The 12739-nt window shown below is 40.3% G+C and overlaps 1 protein-coding gene across 3 annotated transcripts in view; it reads right to left on the bottom strand.

The window, feature by feature from the left end:
- Nucleotides 1-1920: 1920 nt before the first annotated feature.
- The window catches only part of ADHFE1 (alcohol dehydrogenase iron containing 1), a 35390-nt gene continuing 24571 nt past the window's right edge, over nucleotides 1921-12739 (bottom strand). The window contains exons 13-15 of one of the 3 annotated variants that reach the window (XR_016512381.1): nucleotides 11394-11551; nucleotides 10239-10335; nucleotides 1921-2013 (exon numbers count right to left, since the gene is read on the bottom strand). Coding sequence is in view for 1 of the 3 variants with exons in the window: in XM_090283619.1 (XP_090139745.1) it covers nucleotides 1930-2013; nucleotides 11394-11551 (242 nt within the window). In the remaining 2 variants the exon portion in view is untranslated. Of the gene's footprint in view, nucleotides 2014-10238; nucleotides 10336-11393; nucleotides 11552-12739 lie in introns of those variants that run through there. The other 2 variants (XM_090283619.1, XR_016512382.1) reach the window with 2 other exon arrangements.

Raw genomic sequence — 12739 nt, forward strand, 5'->3', positions numbered from 1 at the left:
ATAGTACCATCCAAAAGATAGCCACTGTTAAAAATTTGATGTATGTTCTTTCAGTAAATTTGTATGCATATATATGTATATATAGTATAAATAATTCAGAGAAGGAAAACTCTGACTCCAAAAAACCTCCGCTGCCTTGCGGCATACCTCTTCAGGGGAAAGGCTAAGGGAGTAAACCCCGACAGAAAATCCGGAGCCGGAGTCCCTAAGGCGGTTTGACGTTGTAGTCAACACCGGCAACTCCTGCGGCGCACCTGAAGCCAAGCTGTATTGACTCGTCTTTCCCTTGGACCCTTCAGCTGCGAAGAGAGGGGGGGTCTGCTGCATGGGCAACAGCAGACCCTCCATATCACCCTGCCCAGGCTCTGTAGCTTCAGCTTCACTGGAGAGGACACTCCAGCGTCATCACAAGATGTCGATTCAACACGGGAGGAGACAGATACCGTGTCACTCCCGAGTCGGACTGCACAGCCATTCTCGGCGGTGCAGATAGACTCTTAAGAAGCTACACCATCGTCTCTCGAGACGGACGGCTGCCGACGAGTATAAATAATGATATACAAGTACAATAGGATACTACAGAGCCATAAGAAAAGATGAAGTATTGCCATTTGAGACAACATGGATGGATCTTGAAGATACTATGCTAAGTGAAACAAGTCAGATGGAAAAGGACAAAAACCATATGATTTCACTCATAGGTGGAATACAAAACAAAAAAGAAACAAATGAACAAACAAAACAAGAACAAACTCATAGAAACAGACTGCAGATTAGTGGTTACCAGAAGGAAAAAGAGGTGGGGAGAGGGCAAAGCAAGTAAAGGAGGTGAAATGTATGGTGACAGATAGAAACTAGACTTCAGGTGGTGAGCATGCTATAGTGTATACAGGTATCTAATTGTAAGGTTGTATACCTGAAATTTATATAATGTTAACCAATCTGACCTCAGTTAAAAGAAATAGTTAGTGTTTTTCTCAAAAGAACAATTTATTTGCCAGAGGATAGGTCTAATATTGTACCCCTTTGTATTTATCTTTTCAATATTAGTTACTAGTATTTTTATAAAGTAAGATATATTTAACCTAAAACAGTAAAGTGATATTTTTACTTCCTTTCTTTCCCCCTTTAAAATTAGATCTATGCTGTTATAACAAATCTAAATAATATAGGTGTTCATAAAATAAAAAGTGAAAGTATAAAATATAAAGTGATTATTTTTTTAAATCCTCTACACCTTAAATTTAATGTCTGCAGTGATAACTTTTAATATTTTGACTGCATCCTTCTTTTCTATGTACATATAGACATATATTTATTTATAATTAAAAACATAAAAATCAGACATACTTATATATAATTGTTCTGTAACCTTTTCCCAACTGAGCAGCATATCACAAATATGTTTCCAGTAGTTTTACCTCATTTGTATTAACAGCACAACAGCATTCCATTGTTTAATATACTGTAATTTATTTATCAATAAATCATTAATGAACCTAACCCATTAGGTTCTTTCAAATTTTATTAGAAAATGTGTTGCCAGAAACATCTTTTCTGTATTTCTTTACACACTCATGTGAGTATTTCTACAGCATAAATTTCTAGACATGGATTACTGGACATATGATATGTACATTAACTTTTTTGATAAACGAGTTTTTACACATTTGATGTATGAAGAAGGGGCAGTCTGCGGGGTTTAGGGCATAAACCAGGGTTGAACACTGTGGGTGTTTGTCTAACCTGTATTATGGAAGTAGCTTGACTTTGAGCATTATTAAATCTTCTGCAGGATAAATTTATTATCACACTCAAACCAGTAACAGATAACTTATGTGTGGAGATGAACAGACAAAGCTCTGACTAGAACAACTTCTGATTTCAGAACTATGATAGCTAATGGTAGTTCTTTTGGTGAAAATGAAATTAATACAGTTTCATTGAAGCTTCAAACAGGGCAGACAGATCCTCTTCTGACTGAGGACGTGGTGCAAGCTTGGTGACCCTTTCCTGAAATAGTAAACAAAAGGGGTTACTCAGGGCTTTAAAAAGACAATTTGTAAAAGGCACTAGGTTATGCAAATTAACTTGGGCATAAGAAACAATGACTTGATAATAGTTGTAACTTTAAAAGTCATATTTCTTGTTTGCTTCATACTAGCTAATTCCCAACTCAGAAGTTTATCAAAGTGATGCATCTTTCACACAAAGCCTTCTCTTTAAAAAAAAATTTTATTTATTTTTTCTTTTCTTAAGTATATTTTATCATTTATGTTGTTATAGTTGTCCCAATTTCTTTTTCCCCATGCCTCCCCTCTCCTGGTATCCCCCTTCTCTCCAGCAGTCCCACTCCCCTTAGTTCATGACCATGAGTCATGCAAGAAAGTTCTTTGGCTTCACCCTTTCCTATATTATTCTTAACATCCCCATTTCTATTTTGTTCCTACCAATTATGCTTCTTGATCCCTGCACCATTTCCCCCTTTCTCCCCCTTCCTCCTCCCAGCTGATAACCTTTCTATCGATACCCATACCTATGATTTTCTGTTCCTGTTCTGGTTGTTTGTTTAGTTTGTTTTGTTTTTATTTTTTAAGATTCAGTTGTTGATAGTTGTGAGTTTGTTGTCATCTTAATGTTCATAGTTTTGATCTTCCTCTTTTTCTTAAATAAGTCCTTTAACATTTCATATAATAATGACTTGGTGATGATGAACTCCTTTAGGTTTACCTTGTCTGGGGAGCTCTTTATCTGCTGTTCCATTCTAAATGACAGCTTTACTGGATAGAGTAGTCTTGGGTGTCGTCGTCGTCGTCGTCGTCGGCAGCCGTCCGTCTCGAGAGACGATGGTGTAGCTTCTTAAGAGTCTATCTGCACCGCCGAGAATGGCTGTGCAGTCCGACTCGGGAGTGACACGGTATCTGTCTCCTCCCGTGTTGAATCGACATCTTGCGATGACGCTGGAGTGTCCTCTCCAGTGAAGCTGAAGCTACAGAGCCTGGGCAGGGTGATATGGAGGGTCTGCTGTTGCCCATGCAGCAGACCCCCCCTCTCTTCGCAGCTGAAGGGTCCAAGGGAAAGACGGAGTCAATACAGCTTGGCTTCAGGTGCGCCGCAGGAGTTGCCGGTGTTGACTACAACGTCAAACCGCCTTAGGGACTCCGGCTCCGGATTTTCTGTCGGGGTTTACTCCCTTAGCCTTTCCCCTGAAGAGGTATGCTGCAAGGCAGCAGAGGTTTTTTGGAGTCAGAGTTTTCCTTCTCTGATGTGCCCTGACTGGAAGATCGAACCAGCGACACTTAGCTCGCAGGCCGACGCTCAATCCACTGAGCCAAACCAGCCAGTCTTGGGTGTAGGCCTTTGCTTTTCAATACATTGAATACTTGTTGCCAGTCCCTTCTTGTCTGCAAAGTTTCTTTTGAGAAATCAGCTGACAATTTTATGGGAACTCTTTTGTAGGTAACTCTCTTCTTTTTTCTTTCTGCTTTTAAGATTCTCTCTTTATCTTTAACCTTTGGTCTTTTAATATGATATGTCTTGATGTGGTCCTCTTTGGGTCCAACTTGTTTGGGATTCTCTGTGCTTCCTGGACTTGTATGTCTATTTTCTTCACCAGATTAGGGAAATTTTATTTCATTATTTTTTCAAATAAATTTTCAATTTCTTGCTCTTTCTCGTCTCCTTTTGGCATCCCTATGATTTGAATGTTGGCACTTTTGGAGATGTCCCAGAGACTCCTTATACTATCCTCATTTTTTTAAAAATTATTTTTTCTTCTTGCTGTTTTGGTTGAATGCTTATTTCTTCCTTATTTTCAAAATTGTTGATTTGAAACCCAGCTTCATCCCCTCCACTGTTTGTTCCTTGTAGATTTTTCCTCATTTCACTTAGTGTAACCTTCATTTCTTGCTGGGTCATTTTTATGCTGTTGCCATACTCAATGAGTTCTTTGAACATCCTGATCACTAGTGTTTTGAGCTCTGCATCTGATAGGTTAGTTATCTCTGTTTCATTTAGTTTTCTGGGGTTTTGTTGTCCTTTCATTTGAGCCATATTTCTTTGTCTCCTTAATCTGGCAGCCTCCCTGTGTTTGTGTCTGTGCATTAGGTAGAGCTGCTTTGACTCCCTGTCTTAGCAGTGTGGCCTATTGTAGAAAAGGGACCTGTAAATTGTGTGGTGTGGAGCCTTAGTAGTCGTCAGGGTGGGGCAACCTGTTTCATTGTTTTGTAGCTCTGTGTTGGGGGAGGACTCACAGAGGGGACAATGCCACTGCCTGGCTGCTGGAGCTTTGCCTGCCACTCACCAAGTTTCTAGTCCTTTTACTTATTGGTGGCAACCAGTGCCCTTCTAGCTGTGCCCCAGTGCTGAGTCCCAGAGGGGTCTTCATGCTTCCTCCTAAGTCCATATGGACCCTTTAAGCAGGGTCTCTTGCAAAATCTGGCAGTTTCTTCAACCACTCCAACCCCCTCTGGTTTTTACAGCTAGAAGTTATGGGGATTTATCTTCCTGGCACTGGAACTCTGGGCTGTGTGGTCTGGCATGTGGCTGGGATCGCTCACTCCCAAGGTATCCCTCCTGATTTTTATCCACTAGATATAAATGTGGGATACCTGTTCTGCCACTGCCAGCTTTCCATGCCACATGGTGACTCCGTGCCTCTCTGCCCCTCCTACCTGTCTGGATGAATGGGACTTTTTAAAATCTTTGGCTGTTAGACTTTCACTGTTTGATTTACCGATGGTTCTGGGTGTTATGTATTTTGAGATCTAGTTGTAATTCTTTCTGTGGTGCGAGGAGGCAAAGCATATTTACCTATGTCTCCCTACGTCTCCATATCGACTAGGCGCGCACTTTTGCTATTTATGTTCCTGTATTCTTCTGTCCTAGTGACTCCTTGATGCCTCTGGGACAGGGGATTAAAAGATATTATAATGACTGTGTCCAAATTTCTGGGCCTAAATAAAATTAAGAAATGTAGCACTTTGGGGGGTTCCAGTTTCATGGATCTCGTCGTCTATTTTCTTGTGATTAACACTTGTTTGGGAGCACAAGTGGTGGAAGAGGGAAAATCCATGAGGATAAGACTGTGTTCAAGCCATGCCCAATACCTTCTAGAATGCTCCGCACACAGTAACTAGGTCCTCAACAGTTATCTGTTGAATTAATAAAGACAATGGGAGGGGGGATATAGGCATGTCATAATTCACATATTTTCATTATGTCAGAAATGATACCCAGTCACTAAGGCAGAAACCTAGGAGACACCCCTGATTCCTCTTTCCCTTCCCTACATGTTAAATCTATCAGCTTATCTGTCAGATCAACCACGAAAATAAATCCCAGATCTTACCACTTCCATATCCCATTCCACTGCAGTCCAAGTCTAAGTCACTTTCACTCCTCTGCTCTACTTGAAAGGTGTCTTACAGATGTTTCAACTTTTGCTCCACTTTTGCCCCCTAGAGGTAATGTGGCACACAGAAGAGTGATTTTCCCCCCAGTGTAAATCTGACCATACCATTGTTCTGCTAGTGCTCTCCAATGACTTCCCATTGCAATTAGAACAAAACCATAGCCTCTAATGCCACCTTATCTGGCCTTGGTTCTCATCCCAGCTCTAACTCTTCTCTCACTCATTCATCTCACCTAGACCCACCATCCTCATTCAGTCCCATTACAATGCTGATCTTCACCTTGTCTCAAGGTCTTTGTCCTCTGCCTGGAGTGCTTCTACCAGATCTTCACAGGGCTACTTCCACCTCCAGCCCAGAGGCCTTCTTTGACCATCTTCATTGGAGTTCCCTCAACACTGTCCTGTGTAAAATCACCCATGTTTTCCTCCATACTACTTACCATTATGTGAACAGATTTCATTTGTATCTTATTTATAGATTTGATTACACACACTGTCCGTGTTTTCTCATTGAAATGTAAGCTCCATGAGAGAGGGAAAGGATTTTATTTTCCTCTTCACTGTATCCCATACAATGAATTATATGTAGTAAGGCCTCACTAAGTATATGTCAGGTAAAAGAAAGAATGAAAAGAAGGAAAGATGTATATGAGAATTAACTCAAAATGAACCTAAATGTAAGAGCTAATCCTTAAAATTCTTAGAATAGGGGAAAATTTTCATGACATTGGATTTGGCCATGATTTCTTGGATGACACCAAAAGCACAGGCAACAAAAGGAAAAAAAAAACCAAACAAACAAAAAAAAACACAGATAAGCTGGACTTTGTCAAAATTAAAAACTTTTATGCATCAAAGGACACTATCAAGAGAACGAAAAGGTAAGTAATAGAATGGGAAAAATATTTGCAAATCAGCTATTTGACAAGGAATTAATATTCAGAATAAATAAATGATTGCTCCAACTCAACTGCAATAAAAAAAAAAAAAACCAAAACAAAACCCTCCAGACAACCCAATTCAAAAATAGGCATAGGGCTTGAATAGACATTTCTCTAAGGGAGATATATAAATAGCTAATAAGTACCTGAAAAAATGCTCAACATCATAGCATTAGGGAAATACAGGTCAAAACCACAATGAATTTCCACTCACCCATTAGAATGGCTATCAAAAAAGAAAAATAACAAGTGTTCAACAAGTGTTAGATGTGGAAAAACTGCCTGGAACCCTTGTGCATTGTTGGTGGGGAAGTAAAATGGTACAGCCACTGTGGAAAACAGTTCAGCAGTTCCTCAAAAAGTTAACATAGAATCACCATGTGATCCAACCATTCTCTTCCTAGGTAGACCCAAATAAATTGCAATCAGGGACTAAAACAGATGCTTGTAAACCAATGTTCTTAGCAGCACTATTCACAATAGCCTAGAGGTGGAATCAACTGAAGCATCTATCTGCGGATAAATGGATAAGCAAAAAACAGTATAGACACACAATGGGATATTAGTCAGCCATAAAAAGGAATGGAATTCTAAAACATTGAAGGCATTATGCTAAGTGAAATAGGGCAAAAACAATAAGACAGATATTGTATAAGTCCACTTACATGAAGTACCTAGAACAGGCAAATTCATAAAGACAGAAAGTAAAATAGAGGTTACCAGGGGATGGGGAAAGGGGAGAAAGGGGACAATGGTAATATTATTTACCATTAAACAATAGAACAGAACTTCTATTTCAGATGATTAAATAGTTCTGGAAATGGACAATGGTAATGGTAGGACAAGATTGTAAATATACTTAATGGCATTAAATTGTATATTTAAAAATGGTTGAAGTAATTAATTTTGTTAGGTGTATTTTACCACAATTAAAATAATAAATCTTAAAAAAAAAAACAGATGGACAGATGTGAGAAGTATGGGGAACAATGCTGACAAGTATGGATAAAGCCAAGGTACAATTTTACATCCCAGCTAATCTTTTAGAGACTCTAAAGAATTTTGAAAACCCACAGCAAGGCAGACATTTGTTCATGGTGACCTATGTGTACCTTTGTGGCAGAGTCAAGAACTGAAGTTTAGCATTTGCTATAGCCGAAGACTGCTGTCCCATTATTCTGTTGGTAATGGAGTCTTATTGAATGAGAAAAAGGTCCTTAAAATAATACTGTTCATCTTTGTTGACGTAGTTCAGGACTTTCAGAAGTACTTCAGGCCAAGCTGAACTGAATTTCTCTTTTAGATTTCTAACTCCCAACGACTGGTTAACAGGGGCAAGAACGTAAAGTTTGTGATATATCCTCACACATACCATTGATGCCATGGCAATAAAAGCTAAACTCTTAGAATTAAGATGTGTTCTGCAATGTGCTATTATTTATAAATGTGTAAGACCGAAGGACAACTGATTAACATGGGCACTGAAATAAATAAATCCAGACTACTACTTTTAGCACATTCATAAAATAACATTTCAGCTGGTCTGCCTGCCAAGGAGTGGAAGTACTCATTTTGGTAGACAGCTCTCCTCAGTAATGAAATGTTTTGATTTGAAATGTAAATGTTTCTTTCCAGAGGTTTCAGAAATCCATCCTGGAAGATTAATTTATTCTTCCCCGCTCCCCTTGCTACGGCCGTTGGAAGCCTCTGCACACAGGACCGCTATTTGCGCTGCCAGTATGGTGTTTGGTCAAGAATACTGACCTGGTTGTTCCTTCCAGAGAAAACCAATCCCTCATTTCTGAACATAAAAGAAGCTTTATCAAATGTTGACTACATGAAATAACCTTTTTTTTTTTTTCCAGGAATAAGTATATCCCCATTCACTACCTTAAATCCTACAGATACTAATAAGTGAAGATTAGTGTGCCATGTGTGTAAAAGTCTGAAGTCGCCATAGCATTTCTGTATAATGTTTACTGTTGCCAAACACAGACCCATAGTGATTCTTCATTTGCAAGACAAGCTTATTTCTAAGATTCCTTCTAAAGTCCTATGAATATACGTCTTTATCTATATCTCTCTCCATATATATATACATCCACGCCCTGGCTGGTTTAGCTCAGTGGATTGAGCGTCGGCCTGCGAGCTAAGTGTCGCTGGTTCGATCTTCCAGTCAGGGTACATCAGAGAAGGAAAACTCTGACTCCAAAAAACCTCCGCTGCCTTGCGGCATACCTCTTCTGGGGAAAGGCTAAGGGAGTAAACCCCGACAGAAAATCCGGAGCCGGAGTCCCTAAGGCGGTTTGACGTTGTAGTCAACACCGGCAACTCCTGCGGCGCACCTGAAGCCAAGCTGTATCGACTCCGTCTTTCCCTTGGATCCTTCAGCTGCGAAGAGAGGGGGGGTCTGCTGCATGGGCAACAGCAGACCCTCCATATCACCCTGCCCAGGCTCTGTAGCTTCAGCTCCACTGGAGAGGACACTCCAGCGTCATCGCAAGATGTCAATTCAACACGGGAGGAGACAGATGCCGTGTCACTCCCGTGTCGGACTGCACAGCCATTCTCGGCGGTGCAGATAGACACTTAAGAAGCTACACCATCGTCTCTCGAGACGGACGGCTGCCGACGACGACGATATATATACATCCATCTATATCTATATATCTTTCTGTCTCTCTCTCTCTCTATATATATATCATATATATGACATTGACTCCAAATGTGACAGTTAATTCAAATTAACTTGTTTCTAACATTATCAAAAGAAAAAAGGCAGCATACATGTTGGGGCTGATTTATAAATGCAGCCTGAGGGAATCCTACTTTATGAACATGATTTGTATTCCAAAGATTCCATTTATCTTGCATCTTTTGTGAAACAAATTAGTTTTGTCTAATTAAGGTTTTGCTATCGGTCTTTCCCAGTATGACAAGTACACTGAGGCATTCAGAATGATACCTAATTAACCTGCTATTTTAGTAGACAATCTCAAGCGTTAATCTGGAACAGCTTCTGAAAGTGGAAGTCTGAGCATAACAGAATTAAAACAGTAAACACTTGTCAATGTATCCTGATGGCTGGAAGATGCATTGCCACCAGCAATTAAATGGCCAGAAATATCATACAGTTTCATCCGAAAATCATGGATACCATTTGTGATTGACATATTCCTGAACACTTTCCTGGGATATTTAAGCAGAACTTTTCAGAGGACCCCTTGCAGAAGGACACTATCATTGGGACCATATTATAAGAGCCAGAGCTACATAAAAATCGTGATGACCATTTGGCCTCTGGTGTCTCTGGACAGGCTTTTATGGTTCCTTGTTATTGGTTGAGTCCTATTAAATCTAAGAAAACTTCTCAAAATGTTACCACCATTCAGCCATTAAGCTCACCTAACAGGTTTAGGAGGAGAGGACTACAGGTATGCCATCATTTAACATGTTTACTAGCCCATGCTAGATGCAACAGAGGATGGATGACCAAAACAGACAGGTTCCAGCCTTCTTGGAACTTATAGTCTAGTAGATTTGGATAGAATAATTGGGATGGTCATATTTTTTGGCCATTTAGTCCCTTGGACTTGTTGGTTAGGACTGAAAGTTTCTGAGTAAGCCTAGGATCTTTGCTACACTTTGAGACTCCTCTTTTTCTCATTCATTTATATTTTTAGATGCAATAAAGTCCACTGGTTCTCAGTCTAAATCAGGGAAACTGATGACCCATGGGCCAGTATGGTTTGTACATTGGAAAATGAGGGAATTCAACATAAATATCCAGATTGTGGATTTTGTTTGAAAATGGAACATTCTACCAACACTGAGATCTGAATTTCTACTTGAAGATAATATATTGTAACTGAAAAGAGGCTTACCCAATGAAATAAGCCATGTGCTTTCCAGTTCACCAAAGTCCCCACCAGTTGCGACTGCCTTAAATTGCTTTGTTCATTGCTGTTACTTCCTTGGCTCCTGTGGACATGAGTGGGCCCATACAAATATTATCTTACGTGAGCTGAGGTTTTCAACATTCTAAGCATTTGCTAAGTGGGGAAGAAGCTAGTGTGAGGCCCCTGCTTAATGGAAGTGGAATGAGCAGGACGCTGTGTGAGTGGCTATTCCAGCTGGTAACTCTTTTCTAGCTTCAGGAATAGATGCAGGAATACCTTTGGGCAGACATGCCTTATCTTCAGGTCCTCATAATGCTCAAGTGGTCTTGTCTTTCCCATTTTGGACAGGAGGACTAAGTGAGCACTTAGTATGGTGAGTATGGTCTGGTCCACAAACTGAGCATTAATGGCTCTAGCTCCCTATTTTAAAGTTTTGACTTGACCTGTTAGGATCTGATGATATAGCACAAGGGTATCTGATTCTAAATGGGAGAGAGGCCAATGGGGAACAAACTCTCTTCATGAGAACCTTGGGAGGGGAAACTCTACATCTCTTATGGTTCTTCTACTAAATAAAGGATGGCAGTTCAGTTTTAAGTAAGTGAAATAAGACCCAAAGTAACACAGATATGTATATTATATATTTTATATGTATATGCATAAAATATATAATCTCCCAAATATGTTAAAAAGTGATTTTGTAGTAGTCTTAAAGGCTATGTCTATTCTTCACAAAATTGTAGAAATCTGTAATTCTTTATAAAGGAAAATAGTATTAGTGGCTCTTTTGTAGCAGCTTCATATAGTTTTATAGGGGACTCTAAAAAGAGGAGAAATGGAGAAAAGGGAAATTTTGCCATACCTAAATATAAATATGTTTGTTTTTGCCTTGAAATTTTATAAAGGCTCCTTCCAGTTACATTATAAAATTTTCACCTATGCCACAGTTTTACAGAAGAATATAAAGGTGAGGGAGACTTGGCCCCATTCTTCTGGGGAAGGAGAGAGCTGCCCTCTGCTGTGGAGGAGACCTCAGAGCCTGTGGAGGACCCCTGGGTCTTCATCTCCCCCAGTCAAGTAAGTGGACTATGTCTTTCCTGAAGCTTCTAGAAGGGAGTGAGAATGCACTGCATCTCTTACCTGGGGCAGTGTTCCTTTCACTAATGCAGGGATATTGACCTTGGAGTAACCAATGGCAGTGAGGCCATCGTCCACATCCAGTTCAAATAAGAGTTTCCGGAGTGTGTCCGCTAAAACAAGCCCAGCATCTGCAATCCTGGCAGTGCGGGTGTCGGCTCCTAGAAGACACAAAGTGCTGACTGTAGACAGAAAGGAGGAAGCTGGCCCTAGGTGTAATTCAGTCACACGATAGCTGATATATGACCTACTGCTGGCTCCCTGACACGGAGCACAAGGGCACCAATGTGTCTCCACCTGGAGGCTGGCCCAGCGGGCAGCCGCACAGAAGATGGGCCAGGCCAGTGCAGAGAAGTCACTGGGGCGGCTAACCTGGCTCTCACCTTTCTAATGGGCTACTCACCCTTTGTGGGGTGGGACAACAAGGAACAGAGCCAAGAAAAGAGGCACAGGAAGGAGACCAAGAAAGAAGGCTGGTGTTTAGATGAGGAAGAAGGAGCATTTGTAGCAGAAAACAGTTTATGTAACTTTCAAGGCTTGGAATTTGCTGACATCTAGAGGTTTTACATGTTCAATGCCTTTTCTCACAGCAACGTCTAAGGAAAAGACAAACCCTTTGCAAAAACACTTTGTGAAACAAGGATATATATAAGTACAAAAGCTCCAACATTACCTGCCAAAAAAGGAAGAAGATGACAAAAATGGATTATGTGTGACCAGGGAAGGAGGGATTTCCTCTCTATAGCTAGAAAAGTTTTTATTTTGGACTTTGTTACCAAGGGGCAAAGCAGGTTCCTCTAAATAAATATTACAGAACTAATCAGGTAGAACCAAGAACATGGAGACTCTCAGAAAATAGTTTTTAATATGTAGATGATTATGATGTTAGTGAAAGGGGAGAAGGTTGCCAAGGGTTGGAGATTTGAAAGAGTGGAATTTGGACATAATTAATAATTAATACACAAAACTATACATACATCAATCTGGAAGAGCCAGGGGTTCAGCCCTCAGGAAAGGTAGCAGTGAAAGTCCCCAGGTGAAGGGCACTGATCCCAAAACTTTAGCACCCTTGACCCCACCTATTCTAGTTGAACACCTTCACTGCCCAGAAGTGAAGCACCTTACAAATGAAATGTAACATTAGTTATTACCCCAAATGGCCCATGCTATCATCTAAGTCCACTTTCACTGTGTTGTTCAAAAGGAGACTAGAATGTACATTTCACCTGCATACTGAAGCACATGATTAAATCAGTTTTAACCTCTCTCTTCTAGGACAGTGGGAACTGTTTTAGTAATCCAGGACAAGGATAAATAGAACCAGACATGGGGCTGGTTGGTAGAGCAGC

The sequence above is a fragment of the Furipterus horrens genome, unplaced genomic scaffold (assembly GCF_987537825.1).
Source record: "Furipterus horrens unplaced genomic scaffold, mFurHor1.1.pri manual_scaffold_7, whole genome shotgun sequence".
Lineage (NCBI taxonomy): Eukaryota > Metazoa > Chordata > Mammalia > Chiroptera > Furipteridae > Furipterus > Furipterus horrens.